The sequence below is a fragment of the Python bivittatus genome, unplaced genomic scaffold (genome assembly GCF_059951505.1).
Source record: "Python bivittatus isolate LINGU-HERP-01145 unplaced genomic scaffold, Pbiv_v1 ctg000080_np1212, whole genome shotgun sequence".
Taxonomy (NCBI): domain Eukaryota; kingdom Metazoa; phylum Chordata; class Lepidosauria; order Squamata; family Pythonidae; genus Python; species Python bivittatus.
Genome location: NW_028277035.1, coordinates 58917389 through 58935689, shown reverse-complemented (window position 1 = coordinate 58935689; position 18301 = coordinate 58917389). Strand labels below are relative to the sequence as shown.

The following is an 18301-nucleotide window of genomic DNA, read 5'->3' as shown; positions in this document are numbered from 1 at the left end:
AAACTGGAAGGAAGGGTGAACCAAGATTCCAGGCCATTCCAACATGAGGTAGCAGTAAGTTGCCACTTCTAAACTAGCTTTTAGTGCCTTGAAATGGCATTTCCTTGACCACAGATACTGTGATACTACTGTATCATTGGAACAGGGATGCATCAAATTGCTTTGGATGGTATGCCCCCATTTATGATATTGTGTGATCAGTGGGGTCTCATATACTGTCCCCTTGACTGGGACTGCATCTTCCTTTCAAAGACATCTGTGTCTAAATTTGTGTCGGCATGGTTTGAATATGAGACCAGCTAACCAACAATCCCCTTCAATTAACAGAAAAAGCTCACAGTGACTCAGTTTGTATGACTTGCCATTGTTTACTCTTCGGATAATGGAGCTGCAACAGGCAGGACCACAGGAAGGCTCCTAGGAAGCACTGAGGTAACACCAATTTTCCTGATTTACCTATTACATTAATGAGTATCACAGTTTAAATACGATCCACTCTGATAGGATTAGCATAATAGTAAGAGCCAGTTGTCTGTGAGATGGTCGAGAAGTTCAGAATTTCTCAACCAATCCCATGGAAAAAGAATTAAGTACTTACTTGAAGCAGTTATCGCAATAAATATTTCCTGTGGTCTCCTTGATTGTGCGTTCAGAAACAAAAGCTGGATATTCAGTGTCACATGGCTCTAGGGTTTGCTTCAATCGCTGAGCTAAAGAAAATAAAAGAGACTGAAGGAATTTGGCAATAACTTCATTCAGAGTTCTGCAGCGTGAGATGCTATATCAATGCCTGAGACCCAATGAAATCATTACAGTACTTCTGCCACCCTGTGATTTATGCTGGTAATGCATAAGATTTATTTTATAATTAAAGAAGACTCTTATAAAAAGATACAATTTACTAAAGGATAGTCTTACAGTACATGAGTTGTACTGGCCTTAGTTAATCTAATTTTAGTCTGCCCATGATAAAGAGATAGGATACAAAGAGTGCTGATTCAAGTGATAACTGCGTACATGAGCAAATTTAATATTTGTGAATACCTCTACAGCAATATAAAGGTACTTGGTAGAACTGAAGGGTATTGCATAGTTACTCCCACTCTTACTTCTCAAACAACCCTAGTTAGCCATGGGAAATTATGACAATCTTGTTGCTCTCCTCAGTCTGGTAGCACCAGTGCAGCTGACAAGAGCAGTATTAATACCATTCTTTGTATTTGCCACAGTACTTTACAATTTACTGTGCTGAGTTGAAAAACCAAATGTATTTAATTGCTTAACCCCACCCCTCCCAATCTTAAACCTTTTTGGATAGGTTTTAAATCAATTATTTTTAATATTATTAGCTTTAACTTGTGTGATTTTGATCATCAGTTACTTATAATATATTGTTATTACCATCACTGTTCTTCCCTGGCGTACATGACAGTTACACTCTAGGGTAGGCAAAAAATACATACCATCTGTTGCAATGCTCCTACTTAGTTAGCTATTATTTAAAATACTGGCGACCAATTATGACAGCCCTGTCAGAGCAGACACATGAAAATCAATGGTACAAGTTTGTGCTAACCAGCTTAACGTTCATGGACTGCAGTGAGTCTATATTAAGCATGACTTAAGTTTGGATCCAATCCAAATTTCTTTCAGCTGAAGTCAGGGTGAAAAATTAAAAGAAAACCCTACATCTTGAAGTTGTATTTTAGTTCGTACATTTGATAATTCTTTAAAACCAACATATATCCATGCTTGCTAATTGTGTCTATTTGTATAGTGATAAGGAGTACCGGATGTCACAGCACTATTGAACTTAAACATCTGGGATTCCTATGATCAGTGTGATTAACAGAACCATATATTTTTTTACTTAAGTTTTCAAAGTAAAAGTGGGTTACAAATAAATACAAAGATTTTCTTTCTGTTGTGCAAGATATACTGAGGAACCCCCATCCCCCCCACCAAAAAAATATTCAGGGTGTATTAATTGCTCATTTCATAAATCTCATTAGGATAGGGTTAAACATCTTGCTCTCTAGCTTTTTGGATCTGTGCTGGTAACCATCTCTCCTATGACTGCCAGTTCATGCAATTGACTATAAACACCAACTACATTAAATGATGCTTTTCTAGTGACCAGGATGAGGGGGTACTTTCCAACCTCCTAGTAATTAAAGAAAGGGAGCAGGTGAAAAGTATAATTATATGCTCTGCTTCCAGCTATAAACGGAATACTCAAATGCAGTATTGTTATCTACTGAGGTAATGGCAAACATGTGCCAGGGAGGTTGGGAGGAAGGGAGGTTGGTTGCAAGATAATAATACAGCTGCAACACATATTTATTTCTATTTCTTTTAAAACAGAGAGCCATGGACGGCAAAACCATTTCACTGGGCAGTGTAAAATATGTCATTCACAATGGTCATATAAGGAATGCAGAGGCGCCTCTGAGTGAATGTTGACTCCTGGAGACAGCCTGGATAAGTCCCTGAAGTTTTCTTGGGAAGAAAATGGAGAGCCAGATTGGTGTAGTGGTTTGCCATTGCCTTCTTCCTAGGGCTGAGAGAGTGTGACTGGCCCAAGGCCACCAAGCTGGTTTTGTGCCTAAGGCAGGACTAGCTAGCCCAATGCCTTAACCACTACACCAATCTGGCTCTCCATATATGAATAATACATGTTAAAATACTGGAATTGATCCAAATCTCAGGGACCAGGGAGCAAAATTTCAGCTGGGTCTGAGAAATGCTCCCTTTCCTTTTTCCTTAAGACTGGTAAATCATGCAAGAATATTACAGTGGTAGCCTAGGATGATGCAGTGTGCCTTGTTTGCCTTGAGGTATCTCTCTGAAAAGCCACCAAGATGATTTCCTCTTCAGTACAGTGTACCATAATATACTGTTCTATCCAAAAGTCATGTTAGCCATTTACTTATGAGAGACAAAACCAAGAGGTGTACTTAATTTGCTCCTTGTAGTGGACAAGCCCACCACTAGGGAGTAGGAATTAATTTTTCCCTTTTACAACTTCTGTCAGATTATTTATTGGGTCTATAGGACTTAAACAAGAGCTGCAGGACTCTGGGTGGAACAACAGACTTTTGCACTGGGATTGACTCTTGCAGGTCTACTGTCATGCCTGTCACTCCCATGCTTTTCCAGCAAGGTTGGAAACTTAATATCATCTCAGAGAAGCTTTAGTAGGTTTACTCCAATCCCAGTGTTTGAAAAAATAAACAATGCAGTAATATCCACACCACTAAGGTAATGTTAGAAAAACCCTCTAGGATGACCCAGTCAAAAAACTATTTTTGAGCTGTTCTACTCCCAGCTCAAAAGAAAACTCATTTTCTGTTTTCTGCACACACTTACAAAAACTGGAAGTTCAAGCTTTGTGGAATACTGACTTCTTATAAAAGCAAATAACACATTTGTTAATGTATATGTTAATATAAATTAATCTTACCCTTTGCTATAAGATCTGAATGCCACCAATTGCATAGATTAAATTCCACCAGAAACCTAAACCACAAAAATACAATATATCATTTGATTACATCTGGCATGTTCATACCATTAACTGTCACTAATATTTTTTTCCAGCATGTTCAAAAATAGACATCAAGCTAAGCTCAAGATGAGATATGGTCTGCTATTTTCTCCCAGCTGAATTCATTTTACAATTTCAAATTCTACTGAAATTGGTATCTCTGCTGGACTGTTCCATAGCCAAGAATTTTATACAAAAATCTTACTGCACTTTCTAGTGCATGACAGGCTGCTGTAGTTAATTCTCCAGTACAGAGAACGTTTTGACTATGTGATTAAAAATCACCCATGATGCATAATTTCAATCCTTGGATACTCAAAATCTCCAATTCTCATCATAGGCTCATAAATAGTAAAATATTATTTCTAGTTTTATCAGCAAATGACAAAACGTTCTCATATTTCCCATGAAAATATCTATTCTGAAATTTGTTAGCTTCAGGTCATGCCTATGTGTAATGGTATGTGGGAATGACCCTGGGAGACGAGGTGAAGAAATGCTACCTAGGGAATGGTCAGATAAGAGGGAACATAGCCCACAGCTGCTGGTTCCTTTAGCAAACTCAGCACAAAAGTCTTGTTGTGATCAGTGGGAAACTCCACAGGTCTGCCTGCCACAAAGATTTCACATTGAGCAGTGAATGTCTGGAACTGACCCTGGTCCCCTCCGAACTTCTCCGGCAAGCTGCCATGGGAATGCAGGAGCGCTGGCTGAGCTGCCATCTGTTGTGCTGCTGTGGGTTGAGGCAAATTCTGCCCCAGCTGCTATGTTAGTTGTATTGTGACATTCTGTAATGTGGTCATCTGTGCGTCCACTTGCTGCTGGTGTTGCAACAATGCTGCTGCCAGACGCTTGGCGGATAGTGGGTTCCTTGAGGATTGGAGGCCATTCCTGAAATTCCTCTCTTTGGAAGGGAGTATGAGACTTGCAAGATTGTTGTCAGCCTTCCCAGGTAGATCACAAAGGTAACATGACCAGATGAGCTAATTCTACTTTATTGTAAGGCTACATTAACAGAATCTTGCAAGTCTGAAAGTACAATTCTCCCACCATCACCTTTACAGCCCAATGACTTAGGGAGGGTCCCTTCTGAGCTCTTGCTCTGCCTATTGTACAGCTGTGGTCTATGCTCTGTCTTATCTGACTGTTCCCTAGGCAGGATCTCTTCGCCCGGTCTCCCAAGATCATTCCCACATACCATTACACTATGTGAAAGCCAAAGTCAGTGGGACAGCAGTAGCTTGTAAATGTACATATTGAAAGGAAAAACAATTACCATAATCAAGCAGCCTAGAAAGAATAAATTTTCTGAATATTACCATGTAATACACATATTGTTTTCTTTAGTCATCACTAAGGCTCAAATCTATTTTCAATTCTGCAGATTTATTTTGCAATAAATCATATACACACATATTGTCTTCCACTCACTATGAAAAATCTCATTTAAACTTACATCCTGCATATCTGCAAAGTAATAAACTTGGTCAATTACATATTGCTCAATGTCCCTCTCCATTCCTACTCTCCCCAAACTATTTGCCCCCAACCAAATAGATCTTAACAGAAATGTTAAAGCTCCTTTATGCTTTACTGGTGGGGCCCAACTATTCAAAAGAAATTACCACTCAAGTGTATAATCCATTTTCATTTTAATACTATTATGAAATGATGGGAGTCCTATGTCATGTGGAAAACACCACTAGATCTTGCATGAGCTTCAAATATGCCAATCATGGGGCTGCAATCACTTAAGAAATTAGAGTACAACAGAAGATCCTCTGAGAAAATACACACGTTAATAGCCCACCCAGGCAGAACTGGAATCAGCCAAATATTTATATTACATCTAAGTGCAACCACAGTAATAAATTTAGGCTGCAATCCTATATTTGAATTATCCAGGCGTTAGCTCCATTGAAAATAATAGGATTCTACTTTTGAGTAGGCATGTATTGAATTGCATTATTACTTTATATTTTGGAAATGATTACTGTGAAATCCATAGGCTTTAAGTACTTTTTAAACCACTAAAATTATACACTAAGGATTTGAAAGTGTACATAAATTGCTCAACTGGTACAACAAGAAGAATGAAAGATGGAAAAGTACAATCTTCAAATCAGAACAAGTTTTACTTACAAGACAAGTTCAGTCACAATCCATTTGACTGCAGCAAAGAAAGCTTTGTAAGGCTGAAGACAAACAAATTACTTAATCAAAAAGCCAGAATGCACAATATTTTTATATTAAGTGATAGATGTATATAATGTCCCAAATGCATTACAACTTCTACAAATCAATAAAATATCAGTATAATTTTAGGATGCTTATTATTGTGATGTTTATGTATGATATAATTATTGGCAGAAAGGGAATTGAATAAAATGGCCATGGAAGCTCTAGTCACTATTCCTCAGCCCAACCTAACTCACATAGTTGTTTTTGTGAGGAAATAAAAAACGGAGAGGTACATATGTCCCCTTGAGGTCCTGGAGGAGAGGTGGGATATAAATCTAATGAATCAGTAGTAAATGTTCCTACTTTAAAACACTTTATTTTTACATAATTCCATTCTAATTTTGATCTAGCAATTATTATACTGATGATTTACTGTTATAACACAAGGAAAAAGATTCATGTTTTATAAGTTGGCCAGAAACAAATATAATATTGTCTTTAAAATGCCCAATTTTAGAGCTAAGTGAGGCTTATGATGCAATTTTACACGCCCTATTGTGATCAAAGGTATTATTCCAGGAAACAGATAAGAATGTAATCACAAAATATATGGAATGCTCACTGTACTTATATAAAGGTCTATATTTATAGGCAATTTACAAATCCAGGATGCAGGCATACATTAGAGACAAACATGTTGAAAAATCTTCAATATTCATGTGAGCTAATAGTTTAAAAATTTACCCTACTGGTCTGTTGGCCATCATAAACACTGACCTAGGAATAAGGGCCATTGATCACAGTGGGATTTACTCTGAATAAGCGTATATAGGATTAGAAACAAATGAAGATATAATCATAATGCATAGAAGAATACTTACATCCAATAAGGTATGGGCACTATCACTACTTTCTTTGGTTGTTCTACACATGGCTTGGTAGTCATAAAGAGTAATTCTATAGAGAAGAATAGAAAAGTGCTTGACTAGAGGGAAAAAAATAAATCAACAAAAAATAATGTGAAATGCAACAAGATTTGCTCACAAGGTAAAAGTAACAATAGCGTTTCTAAAGGGAGTGGTTGGATTAGAGAATTAATACATACTCAGATAAAAAAAGAATAAAATGCAAAGAAAAGAAACCTTGTAAAAAGTCTATGGATTCAATAAAACTGTCAGGGAAATGTGCATATTAAACTGACTCACAAAACAGAAGCATGCATTTAAAAACAAAAGTATTGGCTTCTGTTCCTTTAGCAGCTCTAAAAATAGTAATACTAATGCTGATGTACCAAAGTACTAAAATAGGACTGCTGTAATAAATAATTTACTGTAAATAACACATTTGATACCAATAGAAGTGAATATGTGTAACTCAGGGTTGAACTGTGGAGTCTTTGGGGTTCTCCGAGCTTGGCTGTTTTCTTGCAGACGTTTCGTTACCCAGCTAGATAACATCTTCAGTGCTAGAAGGGAGTGGGGTTTGCTCTCTGTTTATATACAGGGGCATGCCCTGCCAGTGTTGGTGGGGGTCTGGGTTTTGTTTTGGTATTTATCTCTATGTGCCTGTTGATGGCTGCCTTGTCTGAATACCAAACCCAATTTTTTCCCTCTGGTAGTTCCTTGATTAGGGTATTGTTTACTGCTGATTGTATGTCTGGTGATAATCTTGGTGTTAATCTCTGCTTATCTGGGTGATGATTGCTGGTGAGGAGATGTTCTGGTCTTTTGTTTCCTTTCTATTGTCTCTTTTGAATAGTGTGTAGATGTCGTTTATCTCTATGTGCCTGTTGATGGCTGCCTTGTCTGAATACCAAGCTTCCAGGAATTCCCTCACATTTTTGGATTTAGCTTGGTCTAAGATGCTGACAGTTTCCCAGCAATCAATCACCCAGATAAGCAGAGATTACCACCAGGCTCAGAGAACCCCAAGGACTAACACATTTATTAGTGGTGTTATTTGACTTATTAATTGAATCCTTCTGAGATCCATAAAAAATATATTTTGTACTGTCTGATGCATTAAAATGGTCTGTCACACATGTACATGTATGGCCTCTCTATATATTTATATAAAGGGGAAGAAAAAATGACGAGATGCAAAGTAGTAAAATGAAATAATGTGATTTAAGTGTGAATTTAAAAAAAAATACAAAAACTTAACTCTTGCTTGCAAATTAAAGACATGTAAAAACCCAACCAAAGTTATATAAGTTCAGATCCAGGGATGTCCAGCATATTCTTTGTAAATATGAAAGATAGTAACTTTTTCCAGTGAAGCTGGAAACTGATTATATCTAGCAAGTTTCTTCTTGTCATCGACATATATTTATCTAGGTATTTCCAGAACAAAAGGCCCATTTGATGTTCAAAACCTGTGAAGGTTGGTGAAAAGGCTACTTCGATTAGTAGGGCAGAGCTTCCCCAATTCTGCCAAGCCCTTCTCTGCCGTGATATGATGGCTTTAATCTATTCTCAGATGTTTGGGAGAAGAGAAAGAGTGGGAGAGAAAGAAAGGAATGGAGTGATGAAGGCGTTTTCTTTTTCTTTCCCCATCGTTCTCATCTGTTCTTTAGCTCATCCAGAGTTATGTTCATAGCACCCTGCTTTTCTGGAGAGCTGATACCTGTGGTCAAACAGTAGAAATAATGCCATTGTGAATTCTGAGTAAGTTTTGACAGTAAAGGAGGGCCATGCGGTTGTGCGTGTGAAGCACTGCTCATATCGATTCATTCCATCTGCCTGTCTGATGCTCTCTGATAGCTGGTTCTAGATTAAAAATGAATTAAAAAGCACATTTCATCTGTTTTGCAATATTATAGAGCCTAGCCCATTTTGGTTTTAAGGGGTTTAATAGGGTTATTGGTTTTAATTTGGTTTAATGGGGTTATTCTTTTTATTTTTATCTGTATTTTGTTTATTGTTTTTTGTTTGTCTTAATTACGTGAGCTGCCCAGAGCCATGAATGTGATGTGGATGGTTATAAAATTGAATGAAAGAATGAATGAATGAGCAAGCAAGCAAACAAACAGGCAAGCAGGGCTAGCCAGAAAATGTCTCCAGAAAATGCACCTGTGCTAACCTTGCCTGTGGCTTGTTCTTAATTTTCTGCTGCTAGATGTTAAGGTACTAAATTGTCTCAGACAAATTTCTCCTCTTTGAATTGGTTTGTCATATTAATGGTCTAAAAAACCCTGGGTAATTTACTATCATCTCAAAGAAAAAAAGGACTCTGCCTGTATCCTGAGGACTGTAACGACATCTTAAAATACTACGGACTGAAGAATAATTAAGCAGATTATTAGATTTTTTTGATCCATAATCTGCTTAATTATTCTTCAGTCCGTAGTATTTTAAGATGTCACTACAGTCCTCAGGATACAGGCAGAGTCCTTTTTTTCTTTGAGATGATAGTAAATTACCCAGGGTTTTTTAGACCATTAATATGACAAATCAATTCAAAGAGGAGAAATTTGTTTGAGACAATTTAGGGCCTTAACATCCAGCAGGTATCATAACCTAGAAAAGGCTATCATTCTGACATTCTTACTGGGAATAGTCAGCCCCACTGAGGGCTCTTGTAACCATTAGTATCACTGTAATTTGTGTCAGGCTTCTCCCAAGTGGTGCAACACTTACATTACGGCAGCAATGTGAGAAGAAAGAATGTTGCGATGCCTGTTACAGCCTCAGAATGTTATTAGATCGTATCTTTATATCTTTATCCATAAAGAAAACCCAACTGCTGTCAAACTTCACTCAGGTTCACTCAGCAATTTATGAATTTGGTCCAAAAGCATTTAGCAAGGAAAAATGCTGCTCCTCTCTAGGTTGTTTCTTTTTGATTTCTTATTCAAAAATCTTTTTGCCAAGTTGACTGAAGAAACATCTGCACATAGATGATGGATTTCTCCACCTTACTAATATTTTCTGAATGAAGGCAGGATGGTGTTGTATCAATCAAAGGAGGTACACTGCAGACAAAATGTATGTGATGACTCGGACATGATTAGCTGTTGAATACGAAATGTGTTTGGCAGATTTAGACTTAGAAATTCAAACTTGCTAATGCAGAACAGAATTTGGTATGAGTTAGACTGCCTTGTGGTACCATCTTTTCCTAGCTATTTTATGTCTAAATTAAGCTAGAGAGAATGCAGCCCCACCTGATCATCACCATCACCAACATTTTGTTGACCATGCCTGTTCTGTTTCTTTACTATCCATGAAAAGGATGCGGCTTTCCAAATCTCATAGTTGTTCTTTGGTCAGTTACCAAAAACAATTCAGTCATGACATTATATTTATTCTATGCAAATTAGCTATAACATTTTAGCCAAAGTATCTGAACACTAACAAACTGAATGTCTAATTTAAAAGTACTGAGTAGCGTTGGGCTTTGTTTCCCTACCTCAGATGAAGTGAACCTAATGCAAGAATAAATTGGTTTGGCATGTGTTAACAAAAATGACAGAATCTTGTTGCTGTAAGTCATATTCTTTTAAACAGAACTACGTATACTTATACATTCAGTTCAAATACCCCAAATAAGCCAAATTGTGCACACTATCTTCTAAAACAGCCTTACTGTTTTATTGGCTCACATGCCTTCATGAGGATTAAAATACAAGAAGATTAAACCTGATGTATCTCATGTACAGGTAAGCATTATTCAGGTTTGATTTTACCCAACTCGAGATTTTCCTTGAACAGTATTGAAATAAAGAGGAAGATTCTGTTTTAACACTAGAAGAGCTAAGAACTGTCTCACACGTGGGCTGGGGAGAAGATTAAGGCAATGTTGTAGAAATATGGCAGAAAAAGGAAGTTGCCATATATGTTTGTGCCATGATTAGGTACAAGTTGTGAAAGGCACTAAGGGAAGTTGAGAACTTTGATTCCAACTTTTAAAGCCTTAGCATATAAACAGAACAAAGTTTTTACAGCTTAGATGATGCGAATTATAAAATTCACATTTTATATTCCAGTTTCCTAGATTATTGAAGAATTAGTTGAAATCAAAAACGTTTTATTTATTTTATTTACAGGACATATATGGCCACCTATCTCATATAATGATCCTAGGCAGCTCACAACAATCAATAAAAACAGAGAAAACACCCCAAACCACTCTTCCCACCAGGCGCCAAACCAAACAGCCTCCCAGCTCAACCCCCATCCTAGCCCAATGCTTGGGGGAAGAGCCAGGTCTTCCTGGCATTCCAGAAGGCTAAGAGGGTAGGAATCCCTCGGATCTCAGGTGGGAGGCTATTTCAAAGGGCTGGGGTGGTCACCAAAAGTGAATACTTCTGAGGTCCCATCAGGTGACAGTATTTAAGGGAGGGACATGAAGCTCCCTCACCCTATCAAACCCAGTAGGACAAGCAGATACCCTTAGGTATCAGTTTGTCCAAATATCAGTCAGAAAACAAAGTAGATTTATTAGACATTTCTTCCTGAAAGTAATAAAATATTTTTGTATGAACTAAATGTGCAGCTTTTTGAGCACACATTTTAAACAAAATCTACCCTTTTGAAGCCAATTTAGTGTTTAAATATAAGCCAGGGTTTGAACCCTGCAGTGTATTACAGGTAAAAAGAAAAGCAATCTGAAATCAATTTAACTTCAAAGGATTGTTAGAAACTCAGATTATGCCAAATTACAACAATATTTGCAATGCAAAGTGTGTTAGATGTCTTATATTCCCTGTTAAACACCCAGTTACATTGCTAAAGAGATAGTCACAAGACTTATTTGAATGGAAGGCATTCAGTAAGGCATCTGCTTTATTCTTGGACAGTTCTTCAATACGTTTAGTATTTTTCATAACTCAATCTGGCAGTGTTAACATGGAATTTATAAACATACTTTTTGTCCAATACTGGAGAACTCCATGAGTAGATAGTCTCTTAGTTTTGCTCAGCAGTGGGCAGTACTGGAAAATCTGTACTTCAGCCTCTTAATTTTCCAAAAGGGTTGAGCCAAACTTTTTTTCAGAGACTTTATAAGTTTTCAAGGGTTGAAGAGTAGAATGGGAGCAGGAGACCTCTGGGATACAAACTGTTCCAATCCCTACCCTTAACCCTCCAACATTGAAAAACAGTCCCAAACTGACATTTTCTGGGCTGATTTCAGACAGTTTTTTGTGGTTTTGGATGGGTGAAGGGTTAAAGATAGAAAAGGGAGCTGTTTGCCTCCCAGAGGCTTTCTGCTGCCATCCTGACCCTTAAACCTTTCCAAACCACTGAAAAATGATCTGAAATTGGCTTAAAAAACCCTTCTTTGGGGGATTTGGGGTATGGATTTAAGAGTAAGAATGGGAGCTGTTTGTCTCCATTTCCAGTCTTAATTTTGAATAAATAGAGCACCCATTAAAAAGTGCCACTGAAATGCAGTCATTTTACTGCCAAATTTCACTGGCACAATCTGGGGGCGGGGATGGCGGTGGTGGAACATATGCAGTTCAGGAGAATACAGTCTGATTGTTATCCACCCTTAGTTTAGATGATGTCTGGAAGCACACAATGGGGCTTCCTTCGCCCAAGATTCTAAAAATTCTCTTCTCCTGGAAAAATTACTACATCAAAGTGACTACATAGAAAGGGAATTCTGTTTAAAGAAATAGGCAGACATTTGGCCTCCACTGACTACCACAAATACACTTTTGAGAAATGATTCAGTCTCAAAAAAAGAGAGCCTATGTAGCTTCTGCATGTTGTTTTAGTACAAATTCCTTTTAATTTGTCCACTGTATTCTTATTTTTCAGACTATATTAATAATGTTCATTTTACATGAGACAGTATTAACACTGGTTGTTCTCTTAATGTCAGAAACTAGTACTAATATTTTGACTTCACTAAAGTTTTCATCAATCTACTAAATTAAAAATGTTCCGCCTGAAAGGAATCCATCTATTATTATAGCAATCAATCTGGTTCATGCAAAAGGATTGTTCTCTTTTCTCAGCCCTTCCTGGGCTTCTTCCTGAGAAGTGCCATGCTAGGCCCTAGCAGTGAGTTTGGACGCTTGCTCCAAGAAGTCCAAGAAGTGCATCTCTTTGATTTCTTGTAGGAGGACATCTCATGATGGGAGGCCAGCATGATCAGGCTGCCTGGGGTGGAGATCCAGCCTCAGTCCCAAGACGAAGCCTGGTCTCACAAGGTCAGAAGAGAACAGCCTGAAAATAGATTACTCCATTACCAAAAGAAGAACAGGGGGAAGGAGTTCTGCCCGCCACAAAGAAAGTGGCTTCCTGCACTGCCAGAGTGGGAGGCAAAAGTGTAAGAATTTAGAACCAGATATCATTATAAATGAGGCTTGAGTCTGATGCACGGTAAGCTGGAATTTTGTTGTAATGGTGCTTTCTCCTTCCTTCCTTCCTTCCTTCCTTCCTTCCTTCCTTCCTTCCTTCCTTCCTTCCTTCCTTCCTTCCTTCCCTCCCACCCACCCAGCGTAAAATCAGTATCCTCAAATGCCTGAATGCACCTGCTCCCATATCTGTGCTGTCAAGAGAAGCCTGACCCTGTCCTTGGAAGGAGAGGAAAAAGGGGGTTGCTCCTAGCCAGGAAGCTTGCATGCCACTTCTTAAAATTCTTTATTGAAATAATACAAACTATCTCTTCCTGAATAGCTTTCCTCTGCAGCACAGCGCTTCTCTAAAAAGTGCCAGCCGCAAGTTAATTAGCACCCTCAGCTAATTACTTGCACTGTTATCTGAAATTGGCAAAGGCCCTATTCAGTTTCCCCCAAAGCCTTTCTTAGGGTATCTGAGGTGGCTCTGGGATCGCACCCCCCAGCATGCTAAGCAAACAGCCAATGCCAAGGCATTCTTTCAAAGCTTGCTTACACTCTTGTAATCTTTTCCTTTTTAATGAATGTAAACACAAACGTTAATTTCTCCCTGCTAATTATCCCAGAACAAGAGGTGAGAATTCTGAAGAGCGGGGCAGTGGGGAAAGGGGACTATAAGATTTACCCCTTTTTCCCAGCTTCCTTGTGAGTCGAGTCTAGAACATGAACCTTCCCTGCCTTTAGGGCTCACAGGGCTGTTTTGGGGTCATATCCTGACACTGTAAGTATTCAAGGGTGATTTCTTAATAAACTTTTTTCAAGATTTATTAATGTCCTGGTGTCTCCCTTAGTGTTCTTGTTCTTTGGTATCAGTCGTACAAATTCTAAATTAAGTGTCAACACACAGATTAATGGAAACAATGGCATTGCTTAATTCAAGGAACCTGGCGCACACCAACCCTGCAGCTTTGAATCAGCCAGGGAGATGTTAAGGGAAACAGTCGGTCCCTCAGTAACCAGGCCCTCTGCCATGTAGAGCTTTATAGGTAACAACCATCACTTTGAATTGTACCTGGAAGCAAACTAATGCAGCTCATGAAGAGGAGTTACATGGGCATACCAAGGCATGCCCATCACTGTCTGAACAGCTGCAGTCTGGACCAGTTGAAACTTCTGGGTGGTCTTCAAGAACAATCCCATGTAGACTGCATTACAGTAGTCAAGTCATGAGGTGACCAGGGCATGAGTGACTGTCTGAAGGGCACCACTGATGCACCAGATGAACCTATGCAAAGGACCTCCTGGCCCCAACTGCCACCTGCTCTTTGGGCAGGAGCTGTGAGTCCAGGAGGATCCCCAGGTTGTGCACCACCCTTGAATGGGGAAGTGCCATCCCATCCAAGGTCAGAGATGAAATATCCCCAGATCTAGGAGGCTCAAACACCCACAGCCACTCAGTCTTGTTAGGACTGAGTTGGATTTAACTTCCTGAAAGGGAGCCTAAATTGTGGTTCAGGGATATAAACACTTCTGGCTATGAAATTTGTTTGGGATTAAGTATGCAGTCAGTCAGGTTCCTTCCTTGATCAAGTTAAAAATGCAGAAGATGCCTTTTTGTGCATCTTAGCTGGGAAAATGAGCATGTTTAGTTCAACTGGAAATCTGTATTCTGCAATTGTTTTATGTATTATTTATTTCATTCAATTCTGGCACCACTCAATTCCAGACTGGCCCTGGGCAGCTCACAATATAATAAGCAATAAAAATGCAAAACAAAACAAAATGTGATCCAGTCACTCTATACAAAAACATAGACAAAACACATCCAAAACGGGGCTTCATCCCCGCTAACCCAAGGCTTGGCAGAACAACCAGCTCTTCGGGGCTTTACCAAACAAGGTGGGACCCACATGGATTTCAGTGGGAATCTCATTCTAGAGGGCAGGCCCAGGGAGAGAACAGGCACCTTCCTAGGTCCTGATAGATGGCACTGTTTAATCAAAGGAACCCAGAGCACACCAATTCTGCCAGCATTTCTAGCCAGGCAGAAATGATGTGAGACAGGCAATAACCTAGCCCTAGGCCATACAGGGCTCTGTAGGTGATGACCAACACCTTGATTAACACCCAAAAGCAAACTGGTAACCAATGCCACTCACGAAGCAGAGGTCTCAGCTCTGAGTGGTTTTCTAGGGCAACTCCAAGAACAGCACAGTGCAGTTGTCAAGCCAGGCAGTGTCTAGGACATGAGTGACTGTCTGAAGGGCCTCCCAATCCAGGAAGGGGCTCAATGGAGCACCAGATGGAGCTGTATAAAGGCCCTCTTGGCCACAGCTACCACTTACTCTTTGTATCCAATATGCTATTATAGGAGCAAATATCACACGCGCACACGCACACGCACACCCATACACACACATAAAGGCTGAGGATACCATGCCTTTATATAAGCCACTTAGATGAAGGCATCAAAAGAAAAATTTAAAAAATATATTAAAGAGATTGAAGATAAAAGGAAAATATTTTAGAAGCAATCAAATTTATGCTTGGTTTTGTAATCTAACATAAAACCTACAATTATTATAGGGACAATGAGTTTATCACTATAAACTCTGAATAAACATCTGGCTCTCCAAATAGTCTAAACTTCAACTCCAAGCAACCTAGCCAGCATGGACAATGGTTATCACTGTTGAGAACTGTTCAGCAGGAATATTCAGGAAAACTTTAGTTCAGACAGATAGATCTTAGTCTGATGAAGCATGGTAGTTCATGCCTTTATGTAAAAGTCCAATTTCTGTATATCATACCAGTATGTATTAACTTCTCTATAGTCAAAGCTGATAGAGCTTCCTGGAAAAAATGTTCCTAAATATGTAGATGCTAACTAAGGTTACTCAGTGGTAGTGATGGGAAGATTCTGGGGCTCCTAACTTTACAGATTTTCTGTTACGGGCTCTTTGCTGCAAACTATTTTAAAATCCAGTTGAATAGATTTAGGAAAAAAAAATCCTAACAGTAAAAGCTGCATAATGGTGGAAGCAGGCACTTATCCAGGCAAAAGATGGGCGGCAATCTGTCAGAGGCTTTAACCTAGATTCCTGCATGGAGCAGAAGGTTGTATGGAATGGTTGAAATGGCCCCTTCCAAATCTATGCAAACAATGGCCAGTTCTTAACAATCTGTTGTACCCTTATGGCTGCTTACGTACTGGATTCCATATGGCATCAGTGATAGCAATCAACAATTATGTACCATGTATGCCAAGTGCGTGGTGTAATTACTTCTCAACACAATTTTCTGGGGTCAACAGTTTAACTGTGAAAAATGAGCACATTTACTTGACACGATCTATGTGGTTCCTATTTGCAACCATTAGTTCTGCCAAACCGGTTTGGATTGGCTGAGGATTGGCAGAAACAAACCTGGGACATTTTGGTTGCTCTGGGTTTTGGCCAAAACAAAATCTGGAGGGATCCTGGAATACTTTCATGGGGCAGATAGGGAAAGGCTGATAAATATTATCCCATCACTTCCCTCCTTGCCTCAGCATCACCCCATGTGGCCTATCGTACCAAACTTTCTGACTCTGATCTGCCCTGCCCTGCCAAGATAGTGGGTCATGCAGCTCCTCCTTATGCTGATAGCCTCAGCAGTAAGAGACAAACTCCAAGCATCGCATAGCCCTCCAGCTTGCCCACATCCCTAACTTCAAGCACCTTCCATCTCTCTCCCTCTCTCCGTCCCCTCAACCACTAGTGCTACTGATATTCCAGCATGGTATGTCCCATCAGCCCATCTGTTCTCTGATCTTCCCAATGTCTTCTCTTCTCTCCCTTCTTTGCCTTATGCACACCTTATTCTTATATGACTAATCATACATTTTAGTTTCATGCGACTAATCTTTATCTGAGTTGGATTCAAAGATTCCCCCACCTCCACAGAAAATAAATTGTGAGATTGACTTTCTATTTCACAACAGCCACTATCAGTTGTACAGTGGAAAAGGAAGATGAATTATTTAAAATTATACCATTTGGCATTTTAAAATTTGATTGCAATGACCAGCTGCGGTGTTTAAACAACCAGCTCACTTTTTTTACAAGGTGTTTTCAACATGGAGCTTAGCTGTTCTCAGCTGACTTTGATACTGGGAACTTTTTAAGCATTAACACTTAATCCATGAGCCATTTCAAATCAGCTATCAAAATTATAAAAATGAGCACCAGCTCTTTATCCACAGTTTCTTTGCTTTATTCATGTCAGACTGAACATTTAACAAAAAGCATAAAGTATTTTGTAAATACAAATCACTGCAGCCTAATCCTCACCGCCCTCCTTCTACTCTTTGCTTGTTGATTGGAGGATATTTGGATTGGCTTTGGATATTTCCTCCACTGGCAGAGAAAACCTCCAATGGGTTAGGATATATTGTTCTGGAAATCTCATTCTTTGCCCATGGAAAGGTTCACAGCATAAATCAAATTTTTGGGTTCCTACATAAGTGACATGTCTGCAATATTGTTTTATACATAAATATCATGCAATTGTACATGCACGTTTATGTCCTCAACCAACATACCTCTAATATCATTAGAAGCACTCTGTGTATATTTCTCATAAACACAGCATCTCACATTCTTCTTTTACCCTCTGCTCAGTGCTGAAACATTTGCTAAGCATTTCATTCATTCACATACAGACACTTGTTACTGCATTCAGCAACCAATTTTCAACTCCATATTCATACAAAACTTTTCTTAATCCAATTCACCTTATCATACACTTTATCCAAATTAACAGAGAACAAAAAATATTCTTCCTCACAGTCATACATTTGTCAATGATCTGCTGAAGAGTGAAAATCTGATCTGTACCCAGCTCCTGTCCAGTACTAAGCTGCACTGCACTTTCCAGATTTTACTCATTCTCATGTTTTCTATCCTTTCAATCAGAATTCCGCAAAATACTTTTTTCAACATGTTCACAGCACTTATGACTTCCTTTTCATCAGCTTTTTCTTGGACCCTAACACTTCAAGCATGTGTTTCAATTCAACTTTTTGGGCATATCACTACCATTCCCTTACAAATCTCCAAAATACTTTTTCCCGCATTCCCTCACTCCAGTTCCAATTCAAATCATTCATTACTTTTATTTTTAATTGCATTCATTTTTCTGGAGGCTTCTTGTTTAATCTTTTTCACCCACTTCCAAAACAAGTATTTATTTACATTAAAATCCCTTTGTATTTTCTCTGCCCCCTTTAATCTTCACCATCC

The 18301-nt window shown here is 38.8% G+C and overlaps 1 protein-coding gene across 5 annotated transcripts in view; it reads right to left on the bottom strand.

The window, feature by feature from the left end:
- The window catches only part of CACNA2D3 (calcium voltage-gated channel auxiliary subunit alpha2delta 3), a 577343-nt gene that overhangs the window by 30903 nt on the left and 528139 nt on the right, over positions 1–18301 (bottom strand). For all 5 annotated transcript variants that reach the window (XM_088134187.1, XM_088134188.1, XM_088134191.1 and 2 more), the window contains 4 exons: positions 6610–6685; positions 5690–5742; positions 3464–3519; positions 599–710 (listed from right to left, as the gene is read on the bottom strand). In XM_088134187.1, coding sequence (XP_087990313.1) covers positions 599–710; positions 3464–3519; positions 5690–5742; positions 6610–6685 — 297 coding nt within the window. The remainder of the gene's footprint in view (positions 1–598; positions 711–3463; positions 3520–5689; positions 5743–6609; positions 6686–18301) is intronic.